Source organism: Coniophora puteana, assembly GCF_000271625.1.
Source record: "Coniophora puteana RWD-64-598 SS2 unplaced genomic scaffold CONPUscaffold_14, whole genome shotgun sequence".
NCBI lineage: Eukaryota > Fungi > Basidiomycota > Agaricomycetes > Boletales > Coniophoraceae > Coniophora > Coniophora puteana.
The window spans coordinates 340,823-358,548 of record NW_006913066.1 but is presented as its reverse complement, the minus strand read 5'-3'; the positions used below and the strand labels follow the sequence as shown (position 1 = coordinate 358,548).

At 50.5% G+C, this 17,726-nt stretch overlaps 4 protein-coding genes across 4 annotated transcripts; 1 reads left to right on the top strand and 3 right to left on the bottom strand.

The window, feature by feature from the left end:
• Window positions 1-1,190: 1,190 nt before the first annotated feature.
• On the top strand, window positions 1,191-2,257 carry CONPUDRAFT_158235 (NAD(P)-binding protein; the record flags this gene model as incomplete). The annotated part of the gene is made up of 4 exons (XM_007775278.1): window positions 1,191-1,743; window positions 1,794-1,946; window positions 2,002-2,156; window positions 2,216-2,257. The coding sequence occupies 4 exons, from the start codon at window positions 1,191-1,193 to the stop codon at window positions 2,255-2,257; spliced, it is 903 nt and encodes a 300-aa protein (XP_007773468.1).
• Window positions 2,258-2,364: 107 nt separating this feature from the next.
• Window positions 2,365-2,844, bottom strand: CONPUDRAFT_158234 (uncharacterized protein; the record flags this gene model as incomplete). Its single annotated transcript, XM_007775277.1, has 1 exon — window positions 2,365-2,844. The coding sequence occupies one exon, from the start codon at window positions 2,842-2,844 to the stop codon at window positions 2,365-2,367; it is 480 nt and encodes a 159-aa protein (XP_007773467.1).
• Window positions 2,845-3,021: 177 nt separating this feature from the next.
• On the bottom strand, window positions 3,022-6,175 carry CONPUDRAFT_130682 (uncharacterized protein). The gene is made up of 6 exons (XM_007775276.1): window positions 6,086-6,175; window positions 5,777-6,023; window positions 5,600-5,724; window positions 5,351-5,543; window positions 5,117-5,202; window positions 3,022-5,067 (listed from the first exon to the last, which is right to left on the bottom strand). Exons 1-6 carry the CDS (start codon window positions 6,158-6,160, stop codon window positions 3,196-3,198), a joined length of 2,598 nt encoding a protein of 865 aa, XP_007773466.1. The 5' UTR covers window positions 6,161-6,175; the 3' UTR covers window positions 3,022-3,195.
• A 916-nt stretch (window positions 6,176-7,091) lies between these two features.
• Window positions 7,092-16,980, bottom strand: CONPUDRAFT_64047 (uncharacterized protein; the record flags this gene model as incomplete). The annotated part of the gene is made up of 32 exons (XM_007775118.1): window positions 7,092-7,407; window positions 7,459-8,401; window positions 8,456-8,903; window positions 8,956-9,156; window positions 9,203-9,483; window positions 9,535-9,748; window positions 9,806-9,988; window positions 10,038-10,153; window positions 10,205-10,297; window positions 10,340-10,565; window positions 10,616-10,699; window positions 10,755-11,111; window positions 11,177-11,393; window positions 11,445-11,536; window positions 11,557-11,593; window positions 11,647-11,908; window positions 11,958-12,102; window positions 12,150-12,167; window positions 12,220-12,459; window positions 12,514-12,549; window positions 12,601-12,816; window positions 12,874-13,140; window positions 13,192-13,261; window positions 13,314-13,588; window positions 13,656-13,851; window positions 13,905-14,161; window positions 14,215-14,335; window positions 14,420-14,829; window positions 14,938-15,327; window positions 15,387-16,517; window positions 16,571-16,717; window positions 16,777-16,980. The coding sequence occupies 32 exons, from the start codon at window positions 16,978-16,980 to the stop codon at window positions 7,092-7,094; spliced, it is 8,193 nt and encodes a 2,730-aa protein (XP_007773308.1).
• Window positions 16,981-17,726: the final 746 nt, after the last annotated feature.

Below are 17,726 nucleotides of genomic sequence, written 5' to 3'. Positions count from 1 at the left end.
TTGACGGCGGGCGAGTCTCAATCACATATACGCCAACGCAAGGTAGCGGTGAACTTGGTCCAAAGGCATGCAGGTGAGAAAGCGATAGAAGCATACAATGTGTACAGAGGACATTGGCGACAGGCTGGTGGAGAGTTTTGCAGACCCTCGTAGATATTGTCGTTGTCGCCTCGCTATCATAGACCGGCATCGCCAAGGTCAAAGATGTTGGACAAGAAAACCTCTGGGGGCGGATGAGCAACGATGCTTCCGAGTCGTTGAGACGCGACCAACTCGGAGTATATGCGCTCGTTTGTACAGCCAGGAAAACCAAAGCAATGGCCTCGTCTTTGAGGGGAATTACCACCACATATTCACCTCTGAACGAAAAGGATGTCAATAGTGCAAGCTGAGCGCATTAATGCTGTTGCGATGAGTCGCACGAACAAGTGCCATGACTGTCTGACACAAGGCCAAATAGCCCCTTTTCCTTCAGAGTCTCTTCCTTCGGCGACAATACCTAGTCTGATATCTTCAACACGCATACTAATGTCCTATGAAAACTTTGACACGGGACCTGTTTCTCGCTCTTCTGCTTGCTTCCTCCATTGGCTGAACAAAAGAAAGGATGGCCCATCCAAAGGTGCAGCGACGTGTGTGCTCTCAAGTTTCAAATGAGGTTGCTATCTGGATCGCTTCAACTGCGATTTTGTAGTTGTCAACTTGTGTCTAGACATAGGTGAGTTTTCCTTTCTTCTTCTTCTTCTTCTTCACCTTGCCTTTGTTTAGATGTTAACCGCAGGCGATTGAATATTGAGGATCGAACCTTGAAGCCTAAAAGGTCAATGATCGACGCTGGAATGGTCCTCGATAGGAAGGTGCTCATGAATTGACTTGGGTTATGACCTCACGAATGACTGCACACCCGTCAGATCATGACCCGGTTGACCACCTGGGCAGGACCTGGACGGCTATGTGGGGACTCGTGACAAACCCCAACGGTGTTCATCCATTCATGATCTCATGGTAAAGCTCGACAATGGACATGACCTCATATAGACTGCTCCTTTTCCTGAGCATTTAATACGATGTACTCTCTCTTGCGCTCTCTCCGTTCTCCCTCCATTTCCCCATCTCGAAGTCTCAGAACTTTTTCAAAACCTCTCAACCAACCGATAGTCTCTCAGAGAAAGTACTCGACTTCCAGGACTATGGCCGACAACTCCAAATTCACCATTCAAAATCTCTTCAATGTCGAGGACTACGTCTGCGTCGTCTCAGGGGGCGGCACCGGCATTGGCCTCATGATCGCGCAGGCGTTTGCCAACAACGGCGCCAAGGTCTACATCTGCGGGCGCCGCACCGAGGTAGTCGAGCAGTCCGCCAAAACGTGGGGAGCGACGCTCAAGCACCCCAAGGGACAGCTCATCCCGATGCAATGCGACATTACCAGCAAGGAATCGATTCAGCAGCTCGTGAAGGAGATAGGAAAGAACGAGAAAAAGGTTGATTTACTCGTCAACAACGCAGGTATCAGCAAGGGTTCGACCGAGGTCGAGCGCGGTGACGAGTCGGCGAAGGAGCTTTCGGAAGAGCTGTTTGGCGAGGAGATGAAGAACTGGGAGGACGTGTACAGGACGAATGTCATTGGGTATTTCTTTATGACGAGCGCGTTTATCCCTCTCTTGTCTGCCGCTGTTTTGAAGAAGGAGGGCGTTCCCCAGTACACGTCATCCGTGATTAACATCGCGTCGATTTCCGGAAGTATGTGGCTTGTTTTACTGTGCTACTATATGTGCTAACCTGCTCTTCAGTAACGCGTACCAGCCAACACCACTTCAAGTATAATGTCTCAAAAGGGGCCGCCATCCACCTGAGCACGCTGCTCGCACAGGAACTCCGGAGGAAGGCCGTCCAAGTCCGGGTGAACAACATCTCTCCAGGCATCTTTCCGTCCGAAATGACCGGTTCGTCTCTACCGCTATTGTGAGGCGTTTCGAATAGCCCCTAATTTTCACATAGCCAAAGAATCGGACGAGCTTAACAAATCCGCCATCGATCATCAGGGTGGCAAATGGGCTGATCAGAAGGGTATTCCGGCAGGCAGACCCGGCCGCGACGAAGACATGGCACAGGCTATTATCATGCTGGCATGTAATCAATATGCATACGGACAGGTGAGAGACCATGTGGCGCGTTAGGTCGACTTGATTTTCTAACAGTGTAGCACTTACAGACCTTGGCTATCGACGGTGGATATCTGCTCGAGCACCCTTAAGCTTCTTACAAGTTGGACGAACGAATTCTGTACATTGTATCGTCTTCACAGCTGTACCATAGCAATGATTCACTAAGCGCACCCCAGTTGGTTTAATCTCAATCTTCTCAATGTTCCTTCTTTCCTGGGCAATCATCTACAACTCCAACACCCCTAAGGAAACACATCCGCATAGTAGCGCCCAGATAAACAAACCCCACGCTCCCCCATACCATCGCGTTCCACTCGTACACTGCCCAGAACACCCGCGCGCCGAGCGGCGCCATCGTCGCGAGGTGTCCAAAGTCTGCAACGAGCAGACAAAACAATAGCCTTCGCCAGGTCTTCAGGCTCTGAGTGGACGAGAGCACGAGGTGCTCGTTGAGCGCGAAGAGGAGGTACAGGTTCGCGAGCTGGTAGAGCGCCATGGTCGTCTGCTGCGTTACGCCTAGCCCGAGCGCGGACGTAGGCGCAGGTGCGGAGGGCAGGCTGAGGTCACGCAGGTACGCAGTCGGCTCGAGGGCAGCGTAGTAGGCGCCTGCGAGCGCGGAAATCGGCTCTATGTAAATAAAGAAGAGCTTATAAGCGAATGGTATCGTTGGTGTCATGCTGGCAGCCGCCGATGTCGTTAGGTACAGGTAGAAGTGCGAGCACGACGATGCAAGTTGGAGCAAACGCTGGGAACAGCAGAAGATGCACACGCTAGACCCTAACCTCATATTCGTTCTCCCAGGAAGGTCTCGTTACTCGCATGGTTGAATATTCCGTGCCATCAGAGGTGGTATCAACATAAACCAAAACCATCTATAGTAGATACATAAATCAAATACTAGGAAATGTGGGTACGCTAGCAGGCCGTGAGGGAGAAAAATAAACCTATGAAAACACTGAAAAAGCAAGAAACGCAAATATCCAATGAAACAAATCAAGATTAATGGACCAGCCAATCCGGGAGGTTACTAAATGCCATGGTCGTCCTGCCCATCCCGATCCATTCGACGATGGAGCATGGCCTCGTCTCGGAAGGTACCGAAGTACATGGGCGCACTACTTTCCGACTCGAGCGCGGCGCCAGCGGCGGCCCATGAAGTCAGGTTGGGAACTAGGTTCGCGATGGGCGAGGAGGTGCGCGTCGCCACTGGGGCCGGCCCAGTCCGTGGCACATTGAGGCCATCTTTGCGTCCTCGCTCTGCTGCAGTTGTTGAACCAGTCGCACCGGCTGAATGAGGTGGCGATGGTGCCGGGGGTGGGGGTGACTCGGAGAAAGGAGAAATGGCGCTTGGGGGAGGCGCTGCACTGCCGGTGCTGGGTGGAACTTCTGCGGTAGCCACTGACATATTTCCTATCGACTGTGATGCGGCGAGTCTGAAGCTCTGCATCGTCCGCGAAAGCGTGCGGAAAACCGAGCCACGGCCAGGCAGGTCGTCAACGGTTTCCTGTGGCTGCGACTCCTCTGCTTGGCTCATGAATGTCGAATGGATGGATGAATCTGACAGACCCTTCCGGCGGAGCGCACGCTGGGGTAATGGGCCCGGTAAATCATCCTCTTCCCTATGCTCTGCTGCTGGTGATTCACCCCGCTCCATGTTGAGGATAGACTCATTGTCGAGAACAGCATCGAGGCCGCGGGAGAGTCCTAGTCCTGGACGTCTTCGAAGTGATGCCCGGCCGATCGTAGCTGTGGCTGCAGCAGTGCTCGTGCTGCTTTCAGTAGCTTCGGAGGGGACAACAGCTGAGACAGCTCGACGAGGACCACGTGGAAGCACAACCCACGGGTCGTCCTCGCCTTTGGGCGCCCCTGCGAAGATACCCATGATACTTTGTGATGGCGGCATGGTTGACATGCGAGAAGGAAGGGAAGGTGCAGGAACCACAGCAGGACTATCTATTTGAGAAGTGCTCGTCGTAGATTTCCCAACACCAGCTCCCGAGAACTCGACATTAACCGTGGTAGTCGTCGCGGCCAATGCTGGAGCCATCTTCAGCGCGGGCCGAAGTTGACGGCCATCACCGGGTTGCCCTCTGCTGGTGGGTCGCTTGGGCGCAATTTGAGATGTGGATGGTGTATTTTGGTTTGCCTGAACAGAACCGAATAATTTGGAAAAGGGTGTCATCCAACTAGAACCGCGTCCTGACTTGCGTTCCCTCTCCATCGCCTCTGCCTTGGCTGGGTCCAGTGCCATCTCGCTGACTTTCTCTGCGATAGAGGGTTCAAGAATGACGTCATTGAGAGTAACTCTGAGCTGTCCAAGCTCGTCGAAAGCATCCTTGAAAATCTTGAACAAGCCCCGGAGGTCCCGTCGATTGCATGTGAGTGTCAACTTGTCGTCTTCAAGCCATATGCGATACTGGGACCTCAGAATGGCCATTTCCGAGAGAATATTAGCTACCGTCGTCCGCGATAAGTGCTTGACATCTGCCCCCTTCAAATTTTGACGTTTGAGACGATTCTTTAACGTGAGCGCATCCGCCTGGGATAGACGTTGGAGTAAGTGGGCAACCCGTTCCAGCAGACCGGCCAGCTGAGATCCCTGCCCATCCAACAGAGAAGACGACTCTGATCGGCCTTCGTGTGATGACGCGGATATCTGATCGGGGTAGAAAGAAACAAGGTTGGCAGAAGACGGTGGGCCCGTCCATTGATCGGTTTGCACTCCTCGGGATCGATGGTTCTGAAAGAGCGAACTACCATCGTTCTCTTGATCAAGATCTTGGCTAATTTGTGAAGGAGGATAAGTTATCTGGGGTGGAGTTAGTGTTGAGTGGTTTGGATCTTCCGAGATCGGGTCGGGTGAAATAGGCCGTGATTCCGTTTCAGGAGTCAAAGGCTCCTGTAAACCATGAACAATTAATCTTCTGAGGCCTAGACATGAAACTTACGAAATGGCGCCGTGTTCTAAGATCCGCACTATTCGTTCGCCTCCGCGATTGAGTTAATACCTTTAAAAAACAAGTTAAAGCCGACCCTCGCCGAAGCAAGTAAAGAACCTACTGATTCTTTGACAAGCGATGATGGACCACTCCTTGCCCGCCTAGAATGGGGTGTCTCGGCTGCGAAAGAGTTGTCGAGCATGTTTAAGTGGTGGTATATAAACTTTAAGCATGGCAACCTACCTCGTGTTGGTATGGGCATCGATGCACGATATTCTTCGACCTCTGACTGTAATTGCGCGACATCCTCCCGAGCTTCTGAGAGAAGCTGTTGCAGCTCTTCGTTGTCGGCCTTCAACAATTCATTGTCCCCAACTAAAGACTCCAACACTTGCATCACCTCAGCATTATCGGGAAGAGCAACTTTGCTGATACGCTAGTGTAAGGTGTTAACGGTACAGTCATAACAAAGGAGGGGGAACCGAACCAAACCTGTTGATGAAGTTCCTCGATGCGAGACCGAGCATGCTGTAGGAGCGATTCAGACGATTCAAGTCTGTGCAGTCTGCGACTGTTCAGATCATTCTGCAAGCGTTTGACTTCAGCCTGCAGCTTGTCTACAACTGCATGAGGAAAACGGGCGACTCTGCTATGACGGTAATGACATACCTGTCCGGTCCTTTAAAGCTGCCAAACGCGCCTCTGCTAACTTCGCGCGTTGTGCCTCACTGTCACGTTCTTGCCGCACATCCTCATTCTCGCGAAAGAGCGCCGTAAGCCTCGAGTCCAAACCGACCGCACGCGCATTCTGTGCTGTGAGTCGCGACACTGCTCCGCGTGCCTCCTCCAGATCCTGCAGCGTGGACTTCGTGGACGCATCGGAAATTTCGTTGTTCAGCAATGCCTGGGTGAGCCGCTAAAGCATGGTGGGGTTATGTCAGGGGTCAAGATAAAAGGCACGACATGATCTAGGCTGACCTTGTGCAAGACGGCGTTCTCCTTCATGAGTTCAGCAACTCGTGTGTCATTATCATTGTCAGGCGTTTCCGGCATTGCGTCCAAAGTAGGAATGGGCGACTGCGTTCGTGGTGTGTGCTCGGCCTGGTCGTGCGTGAGCGGACATTGCAGGAAAGGTGGTCGCGATCTAACCTCGTGACGCCGAATGTAAGCCTCATGTCTCTGCAGCAAAGCGGATCCAACCTCTACAACACGTTTAGAGGCATTGGCGCCAGTGAAGACAATGACCGACCTGCACTGAGGATTAAGCGGTTCTCGAGTTTGGCCTTGACTGCCAGCCAGCTCCTGGTGGCTTCACAATCTTCCTTACCACAGCAGCAGCATACCTGCTCGGGCTCGGGGGACGGAACACGCGAATAGTTGGTTAGGGCAAGTGTGAGATCGTCGATGGTGCTGGTCGCTCGATAGAGACTGCTCGCTTGCGGTGATCCTGGTGTCGCGGGATGCGGGACGCGAGGAGAGGATGTCTCACCCTCCATGGTTTCGTCTGCGCCTTGAGTGACAGGCGGAAGGAAGAGTAAGCGGGAGCCCAAGTTGGTCCTGCTCAGGGAAGTGTGCAATAAGTATGTAAGTTGGGGAGTGTCGCTACAACGAAATAAAGCACTCGGCAAGGTCGCCTCAGTCAAGCCTATTATTGACCGCGCGATGCGAAAAGACAGTTGCTATTTAGGCGACTACCAAACTTGAGCTCTTCATATCCGCCTAGCTTTCCGGAGGAAGCACCGGCCGGGCACGAGGCATGATGTCAAACCTCATGAACACTGCACGACGCCCCGGAGACACCAGGCATGACCATCAAAAGCGTAACTATTATATGAGAGGGATCCTGTAAAGTAGTGTTGATGTTACGACGAAGATGAGATATGTATGGTACAGCTCGAAGCACATGTACATGATAGATATGTCTACAGTTGAAATCCAGAAGAGCGAAAGCGAAGCGCATGCACGGTGCACAACGTAAGCCTGATTATTCCATTCCTACAATCTTGACAATTAGTTCAGATATCCAGGCGGTAATGCTCGCCCAGTTGCTAGATGTCGTCGGCACAAACTGTAATAAGGTGCTAAGACCTTCCATCTGGTATTCCTCCAGCCGCTTCGACAGTAACGATGACGAGCTCTCGTCGACCGTCGTCAGGCTTGATACCGAGGAGCCACGAATCACCCCGAGGCTGAGCGAGTCATACTGTGCCATTCTGAAAATACCGGAGAGGGTTTTGATGATGGCAGCATGGGTAGAGTTAGCCAGTGTGTCCTTGATTTTGTCTTGGAGTGTCTCGTAACTAACAAGAAAAATTAGCAAGAATGATTAAGGACCAAAAGATGTTACGCACATCATAGCAACAAGATCTGGATAAAGAACTCCCAGATCAAGAAGAATTTTGTATAGCATTTCGGACTCGGCGTCATCTCCCTGTGCGGTTGCAAGCATCGTACCAATGAAGGCGGCCAGGAATAGAGCCGTGTTAGGATCCGAAAGTGGTAGCAGTTCGGGAGCAACGTAGGGGACAAAGCTGTGTTCATGAATAGTGTTGTGATGAAGCATGTAGCGGTCGGCGTTGCAGTCATGAAGCAACTTGTTGTAGTCCTCCCGATCCGTGGAGCAGGAAAGAAGGGCGATGAAGTAGCCAATGGCCTCCGCAGGCAGCGTCGCCGTGTTGCCGTTGTCCATTCTCTGGTCGGGGAAACGCAGCGTGGCCGAGAGCAAGGTGCGAAGCACGCTCTCAGCGTGAGACTTCAGTTGGCCGTGCCGGATACCCTTGAAGACAATAGAAGCAAGATAGAAAGAAAAGTTGACATCGTACGCCATGCGCATGACATTATCGAGCTGTCCAGCAACCTCGTCAAGATTCTGACGGGCTTCAAACAAGACGGTGGTCAGAGAGTCGTCCTCAAACATTCCGTGCCGCTCGAGTGTCTGCAGCGTCACATGCAATAGGTCGGCCGCCTCCGCATAGAAGCACATAAATCCAGACTGCAGGAAAGCCACTGCAAGCCAGAAGAGTTGTGGTAGATGAGTGGAGTTGTCGTTCAGTCCTGGAACAATCTTGCATAGACACCTGAGCATAGTGACCACGGGTATTGTATCAGTCTCTGTTGATTGGCCTAATGCATTCTTGAAAGCGACTAGCATTTGGTAGACCAGATCGTCGTCGACGTCAGACGTCGCCAGAGTGCCTATTGCAAGGAACGCGCGAGACTGAATGGATGCTGATAGCTGGAAGGCTGTGGAGGTTGCAAGACTCATCCACCGTGCACGCCAAACGTTGAGCAGGCCTTAAGGCAACGTGTCAGCCACGAGTCACTACAGAGTGGTGTAAAATAAATTACCTCGAGACTGGGATGTCACTTCCATGAAGCGAGTGAGCAAACAAGCCAACGCTTCCTGGTCCTTGATACATTCCCTCACGTTCTGATGTTCATAGCTGCTGTAATCGCTGGTGGGTGATGGACGCATAAGGCCGAACAACCGTAGGTTCTCCTCAGATGTCAAATCATCCAAGAGCGCACGTAAATCAGGGTAGGAGGGGTCTTCGAGGCGTTCAAAGCACAACGACTGAAGGAAATTGAACACAAGGCCGTAGATTGACTTCCGCACAATAGTTGGCCCAGTGGCGGCGATCAGCGTTGCAACGTGACATATGTCCGGAACGTAGAGCTGGTCATGGCGGTAGGTTGTGATGGAGATCAAGCTGAACCGTGCAAGAGTTGCAATCTCGTTCCAATGCATGTTCTCTGGCAGCGTTCTTGAGGGCTTCAATGTTGTTTTGCCCAGAACCTACCAGAACGTCAAGTCTGCGCGTTGACAAATGAAATAGCAACAGACGCACCTTTCTCAGCTTGGAGAAAATCCTCCCGCGGACGTGTATGGACGACAGAGCCGAAGTTGTACGAGCTAAAATCTCACATCTTGGTGAATCCACACCGGCGTCGGACGCGGCCCGAATCAGTTCCTCAAGCACTGTATGAACTGCGGAGGCGTCGAGTTTGCCTATTTCTCCCCATATGTATTGATGCACCACTGCAGAAATCTACGAAGATCAACGTATGCCGAACATACATTATTAAGGCACCTACCTCTTGATCGCCGACAGTCAAGTCGATAAGTGAACGGATGCAATCCCTCATCCTGTTTCCGGAATAATCGTAGAGCTGATGAGCGGGGTTGCAGAAGAGCGAGATATTCTTCATCCAGGGCGATATAAAGAGAATAAAATTTGTCTTCTGCGCAATGCTACACTTCGGCATACCGAGCATAACAACCGATATGAAATCAAGCGTAAGCTTGGGAACATTTTGAGCGATATTCTTGCTCAGATTGACCGTAGCTGTCGTCGTATCTCCTGAAAAGATGCCAGCTGCAAGGTTCCATAAGCAACGAGCGTATTTTTTCAGAGGATAGCACATACCTTTCGAAAGGACTAGCGGTGTCTTATCGAAGTCGACATACTGACACACTGAACCCAGCAGCTCATGAGCTGCAGTGCGGAGCTCCTCATCATCTGCATCAATGTTCAGCATGCCCACATGCAATAGTGTTGCAGAGAAGTTGTGGAAGCGAGGATTGTGGTCTGGAACTGCATTGCGATTGTCTCGTAGCTGGCTCTTGGCCGCTCGGATGGCCTGTAGATCCGGGGCTCAGCTGCTATTTACCGTTACTCGATGTGCATCCCTCCTTACCTTGACAACGAGGTCTCTAGAAGGCGAAGAGAAGTAAGACGTAGCACCTTGCTTGCCTCGGCGGATGATGAACTCAAAGGGATCTTGGCCCGTAGAAACATTATAAGTATCACTGATTTCAGAAACGGGGATAACTTCCGTGGACTTGCAGGTCAGTGCGGTGGATATCGCAGCTCCCCGTACCTGCGTTTCTGAGTTAGCTTAAGTTGCGACCAAAAAAATTCCTACTGACCGATGTTATCCGCACGTGGGTTTCTGCGACCTCAAGGATGACCGGCATACGCACGTCATGAACTTGCCGCATGGTCATCTCAGGGAACATTTGCCGAGTCTCGGCTTCCATGGCGTCTGTCGAAAGCAACTTAGCGACAGTGAATGTAAGACTTATAATGTGCTCACTCGTTCTCTGTAGGACTCCCAGACAGGACTCAGGGATGTAATTCAACAGATCCTTGACTGATGAACAGGTCTGGATGCCGTTATTTAGAAGAGCTCCTGAAAAAGGTTCAGTAGACCTGGCTGACAGCAATTGACGGAAAGACAAACCAGATGATACATTGTAGATTCGCCGCAGATATTTGAGTGTCAATGCATTGGCGTTGAGGAAATACATGCATGACAGTTGCTGCCGAACATCAACCGGGATAATTTCAGTGCAGAATTTGAGCCATTGTGACGGCACTTCTGCAGTTGCAGAGAAAGATGTGCAGTCAAGTACAATCTCGTAGTAGCGATCCTCCATAGCCGGAGACGTCAAAATCTGCAGGAAGTTTAAATAAGCTGAGGCATTGGACGATCGCATGCACATACATCGAGGATGTAGAACATCAGCAACTCAATATCCAGAGCCTCAACATCGATCTTGTATACATATAGAACAAACACAGCTGGTGCCTCCTGCCCCAAGGTGTGAGGTTCGTCATCAGTACCACCAATAGAGAAAGCTTACGGGATTCTCAACAGAAGCCTCCACAAAGATGTCTCTGACAGAGTCTACGTTCCGGTTGGCACAGCGGTTCATCATCTCCAGATATTCCCTATGGCTAGAAGCTGGCAACATCGAAAGGCGCGGGATTTCAGGGACCTCCTGCAGCTCGACGAGAAGGGCGCAGAGGTTTTCCCAAGCCAGCTTTGCACTGACAGAAGCGGAGTCATTCTCGGACCCAGGTTTGACATAACTGAGCAGCTCTTTGCCAATCTTGTCCGTATGCTTGTCGAGAAAACGATGCAGAACGGTAGTATCAGTATCGTCAGAGGTTGTACCAAGCCATTCCGTAGGCTCCTCATCAATAATAGCTGAGTATTTCTACAGTGTTGATTAATGAGAATAAGTAAAGGATCCGCAAATGATAGCAAATCAAGTTTACGTACGTTGACCTCGCTCAAAAAGCGTGTAATGTTGGTGATATTGTTAGACAAGAATGAGTTCAGGCCTTTCATGTATTGCTCCTTGGCGAAGAAGATATTGTTGGCCAGGTTCTGGATGACTTTGGCGATGACCATGAGACCACGGCGTATCACTCCACCATCATCATTAGGCACCTCAACATCCACCGTTTCAGGGGAGACTATGGCCGGAGAAATGAACCTGTAGACATTTTTAGAAGTCGGTCATGAACTTGTTTGCATGCACGTTTACCGTAGAAATAGGAAAGCTCCGAGAGCCGCAAACTTCGCTTCCGGCCATATTTGATACCTGATAGACAAGTATGATAAGCTAGTGGACCTTTGCTGGTAGAGAATACTTACACCACTTTAGAAAGATGGGCGCACACCTCTCGAATCATCCTGTAACTCCGGTTAGAACCTCTTATCAGTCAGTGCAAGTGACGTCTACTCACGGGGGAAGAGTAGGCACGGACGAGACGATGATTTCCAGGAACGAAGAAGCGACCAGTTCGACATTCTTTAAGTTCTGTTCCGCCTTTTCCCTGCCTATCTTATTCGGATCGAGTTCGTACCCATGTCCTTCGGGCATTGTTGACATTGACTTCACCAAAGGAATGACCAGACTCCGCAGATAATTGTACCCATGCAGCTTTGCAAAAGCAGAGAGGAAACGAGTGTACGTCGAGTTACCTCTGAACAAATCTCCTTCGTTGGCTATACGAGACTCAACATAATGCGATAGATGTAAGTGGCAACCACTTACGCGTATGTTCGATTTCTCGATCAATCATCGTCTTCAGCAGTACCATCAAAGACGAACGAGTGTCAAACAAGTTCATCAGCACCGAAATCATGACATCGACTTCCGCGGCAGGGCAACATTCGCAGATCACCATCGCGAGTATCATCTAGTCCGATTTTAGTTGCCAGTGAGTCGGGTCTGAAAGCACCTTACGTCTGATCCCTTGACAAGCTGCCAAGGTGTTAGTGCAACTAGAAGACTTATTGGATATTGCCTAGCTAACCTCGGTGAGCCGATTCCTTTTGACCTGTAGTTCAGCGTTGGAGGGTTGCTCCAGCGTGGTACCTTGGCCAAGAACTCTGGCAAATGCATGCATGTATATGGTTCGTTGCCGGAGGTCAGGAGAATAGGTTACGGGAATTGAAGTCCTGAGTGCCACTTCAGAATTGGCACTGATAACGTTCGAAAGCCCCGTGATGACCATATTGCGTATGTCGATCTCGCGTTGGTTGGTAGTGGTTCTCTGCGATTTAGATCAGTTCCGATAAACTGGATGTAAATGTAAAAGTGTAGATACCCTGAAGGAGCCGAGGTCTGAGCTACTATCGGCCCCCTACAAGGTGATTTGAGTTGCAAGATATTTTAGTTGGAGACGTTCACGCACAGTGTCTTCTCTTTGGTGGCAGATATCAAGGGCTCTCCCCAGAATATTAGTGTAACGGGTGTAAATGCGAGAAAGAACATGGCCGGCGTCATCGGTCTCATTTAACATCTGATTTTCTAGAGGGTATAATTTCAGCCGCTCCAAGAGTTTGACAGATGTACTAAGACAAGCATAGTTCAAGTCGCATTGAGTCTTGATACGCTCTGGGTCAACCAGCTGCGAGATGAGGTATATGTGAGAAGCCGCTTAGAAACAAAACGGACAATATCTCACGAAAGTAAATTCCTGGAACCAGTCCATGATAATCTCTAGAAGATGGTTGCGAGACATGTCGTCCTTTCGCCAGTTCAGGATATCTGTCCGGCTAGCAATGCTGTCGCACAGTTGGCAGAATCTGATCCGTATGCGGTACGTGTGTGGTTCGCGGAACCGAGAGATGAAACCAGCGAGGACATGAAGGATTGAGCCCAGATCTATACTCAAGTTCTCTTCAGCGGACGACTGCAAGTTCTCTACCAGCGACTTCAGCACTTGGATCAACTAGCGACAATTGTCAGGACATTATAGTCAGCTAAATGCCAGCTACCGTACCTGGTCCAAGAAAAGCCCATATTCCTGTTTGTACTCCAAAGCCGCGCCATTGGCGATATTCACCGTTATGCTAAATAAGTATCAGCCGCTAGTCGTTGTGTGAGATCGACAGACGGGCTTACTCATTGAGTTGCTTCAGGAGTCTCCCATACAAGCGTGGGCTAAGCTCCGTGCCCAGCGCTTCCCGAGCTGCGTCTCGCACGCGAACAGTATCATCAATCAGGGCGTTTACCAAGAACTCCAGGAAAATCGTCACGAGATCGATGGGGTTGCGCAATGCTCGCATTTCATCCGGTAGGTATGTGCCTGGAATCACGGCTGTTAGAGATACTGTCTCTAAATTGTCTGCAACGCAGGCGCCGCCGAACGCGGCGAGGAAGTGCGTCAGATTCCGCCACTGATAAAACTTGTCCTATATGAATTGTCAGCACAAGATAAATATCTCAAAATTAGGATTGACGGACCTCTTTGGTCATGGCTCGCTCTTGAGGACTCAGGTGGGCATCGTCATAATTGGTGCCCTCTGCGAGGGGCCCTTGAGCGACATGTTCAGAAAGCGCTTGCCACCGGAGGAAGCACTCTTGCCAGACGGCAACATTTATCGGTGAAGAGTAGGCGACCAAGCGCATAAGCTTTCGAACACGTTTCTGCTCCCGTACTCTGCCTGAACCACAGGTAAGACGCTTGCTAAGCTCGGAATATACTGGATCTACGCACCAACGATGACAATATGCGGGTCGCCTAGCTGCTCGTAGATCGGTAGACGGCGTGACCTATCCTCCTCCGTGAAACCGTTGTTGACTGGCGCCCCAGGTTGCCTTTCAGCTTGTGCGATCATCCTGAGGCCCTGCGCTGCAAGCTGGGTCACATCGCTGCTCGCAGAAGTCAGCGAAACTAAGAAAGCTATCTCCGCCATCGCGAAGGCGTAGACACGATCCTGTGTCAGCTGAATCCCGCTTGCGTGATCATTCTAACGCAAAAGTTGAGTATTAGAGTATCATCAAAGCCAAATCAATGGCTTACCTCGCTCTTGCGAAGGTAGACGGTGATAACTTGGGTCATCACTGATATCCAAAGCCGTTGCTGCTCAACATCCATCCTCGTTTGCAGAAGGACCTTTGATACAGTGACGAGGGTTACGATTCTGTAAAAATAAAAAATAAAAATAAAAATAAAAATAAAAAGGTCAGATTCGTCTCGTAGTCGTCGTAGCCCAGAAATAACTAACGTCGATGATTTGAGCCAGGTCTCAATATCGGTATAATACATCTCTTCTTTACGCATCCGGAAGAAGATGTCGGTCAAGTACAGATAGAAAGTGATCGCAGAAACCTTGACTGCTACATCCAGGTCTGCGCTCCAGATATTCACCAAGGTAGGGACCCAAGCGTCCACATCAGCGTCATCAATATGGGTGACATAGAAGGACAGATCAGCCCGCCAAAGAGTGACGATGGAGAGAATCAGCAAGTCGCTGATGGGGAGCGTTTCGTTGGTGAAACGTTTGGCCATGGGACGATTGGGTGTAACCTTGATAATACCCTTTTCATCTATTTCCATACGCCGGGTAACCGCATACTGTAAAGGCAATGAGCATAAACGTGCGCTCAAGTGCAAAGTAACCGACCTTGTAAAGATCTAAAAGGCGGTATAACACGGCATTTTGAAGGTTTTCCAAAGGGGTTTGCCATTGGATCCGTGTAGCCTGTAACCACAGCTATGATTGAGCTATTCAATGTTCAAGACGAAGAAACTTACCTCAGTAGCCAACATTGTCATACCCTTGATAGCGCATATTTTCACGGCATCCGAGCGATCTGGCCCAAGACAGGCCTCGAATATTGGGATAGAGTCCTCCTGAGGTAAGAAACGGAACACGATTGCGAGAGCCTCGGCATAGGTAGCGACGTCAACTTCTTGAAGCACGTCCCAGAAAGCTAGTTGCCTATTCGTGTTAAGTAACCCATGCTTGATGTCGTGCGCAATGTCGCCGGCAAGCATTCTGAGAGGTATTTCACCATCGGGAGAGACACGGAAACCGGCTCTGCAGATGTCAATCCCGCATACGAATGCTACGTCCGAGTACTTGGTGGCCCCCAATCCATGCCGCCGTAGTTCGTCAGCCCACTTCACTTCCTGAGGAACAAGCATAACATCAGCGCTGAAGCATGCACTGTATCATTCAATATAGTTACCTTTCGATACTTCGAAGGCGGTTTAGCGAACACATCCTGGTAGTCGGATGTCAAACGGTCGGAAGACAGGCACGCCAATATTGTCAGGGTTGGCCAAAGAGTCCTTTCCCGACCGGGTTCCAGCGCGGAGTGTAGCAAATCAAAGACGCGTTCGGGGGCGCCGTCTAAGCGTCCGCGGGTGCGAATGGTCTCATTGAACTCGTCGGGGAATATATCGATCCAATTCCATATCGCCATTCGTAGAGGGATCGCAACTGCAGCCTGGGCTTCTCTCTTCATGTTCACGAGTAGCGAAGATAGTTCGTGCAGCACTTGCGAGAGCCGGCTTCTGTCCATCTTGCTATGTGTCATGATACGCAAGTCAATCGTATCTGGATTGTCCTCTGAAGTGTTTGCCAGGAAGCGAATCTTGTTGCGTATGCGATCAAACACAATGTGCCAGTTCGACCCTGAAAGATGGAACACGGTGCGCCCCGCGTACTTAGCAATCAAGAAGTTCAGAGAATAGACAGACTTGATGAGCGACATGTGGGTCTTCTCATATTGGATCGGGCGCCCCCGGGCCCATGACATCCCAGACGTAGCACTCCCAGAAGATTTGAAGGAGGCAGACGAGTGCTTCATCTTCAGCAGGGACGGCGGTGTTTCCCCAGCATCAGCGACATTACCAGGGAAGGGTGTGTTCGAATCGCGGGGATCGTCAAAGAAAGTTTGGTGTGTAGGAAAATCGACGGATTCGAAGTCATGCAATGATGCGTCGGGAGCGAGGTTTGAAGAGGACATTAGGCGACTCTCTGGCGTTGCCGTCTGTCGCAAGTACAACACCATTACACTTAGAATATACTTGGCACATTGATCATCGAGGGCCGAAGGTTCATCAGCCCATGGAGGAGGCGTGATAGCTGAGAATTCAGTCGAGGCTTGACGGCTCCGCTTGTTAGCAAGTGTAGGTGCACTTGAATCGACGAGGGTGGAGGATGAAGGGGCGACGTTGCCGCGACCGGCCCGCATAGTTGAGGCTTGCTCCTCATAGCGGCTTGACCTGGCGGACATCGCCATAGATAGAATCTTGAGCACGAATAACTGGGATTGGAGGACTTCAATCGTCATGTGGCCGATATCATTGACTTGCTGCACGACCTTGTGCTCAGTAGCGGGAATAGAACGACCATGAAGTGACGCACCTTGGCCAATTTGTCCAATATCTCACCCAGCGAGAATGATATGACATCGAGAGAATCAGATGCAAGGTCGACAAGTGCTTCTACCGCGCTCTGGGTTGCAGCATCTGATTCTACAATATCGAGGGAGGTGCCCGAGTTACACGGAAGCTGGAAGCGCGTCAACACCGCGCTTGAGAACATTATCGCAACATGGGAAAATGACACACCTTGTTCTTAATCCTGTTTATGAGAGCCTGCACAATCTTCTGTTGCGGCGTGGCGTTCGGGGAGGAATATGCAACAGACGGTGGCTGCTGAGATGGCCCTGTGGACATAAAACCATGATGCGAGTCGTTGCTCCTGTGTTGTCGGGGACCATTGTGGGCGTTGACAGCATGCCCCGCCGATGCTGAGGGCCGGCGAATGGGCATCGAAGGCATTGCCCGCTGCCAGTCGAAAATTTAGTGCTCAGAACACGTCGTGAACGGTTTGAACACTTTCAAGAGGGTCAGAATGTGAGTGAACGCGAGAAAGGTCATCGGACCCCGTTACATGGCTTACATAACCTAATTTGGCCCAATCCTCGGACAACTCGACGTCCCTGATTGTTGACCAACTCTAAGCCGCATAAACAACGTTCCCCACACAATGCACCGACTGCGCACATTTGCAGCTCAACACGTACCGACGCGGGCAGGAAGAGAAGAAATCAGAAGGATTCCATGAAGACGACTCTCCAAATTGCCCCTAGATGCTGGAGCTCGCCCCGTGCCAGTGTAAATTGTTTTAGTTGCTTCCAACCATTAAACTGTTGACGAGCCTTTTCCGTTTCCATATGCATGCAAGTATGCTGTTTCGTGGGCTCACCATCATTGCAAAAGTAGATATGTGTAAACGCGATGTGAGAGGTGTTGGTAGTCCCTAATAATTAGCAAAAGGTTTGATAAAAATTCGGGCAGACGACCAGCGGCGTAAGAGGAAATGTCTTAATGCTTTGTCCGTGGTAGCAGGAATCGCTAACGCTGATTCTGAAGACGTAACCGAGGCATATAAATGAGGATGAACCATTGTTCCGAACGCGTTTTGACGTAAACACACAAACTTAAGAGCATCGTGTTGGTTTTGGTAAGTAACGTTCAGTCAGCGAGTGAGCTCTGAGCTAGTGGTTCGCGATGAA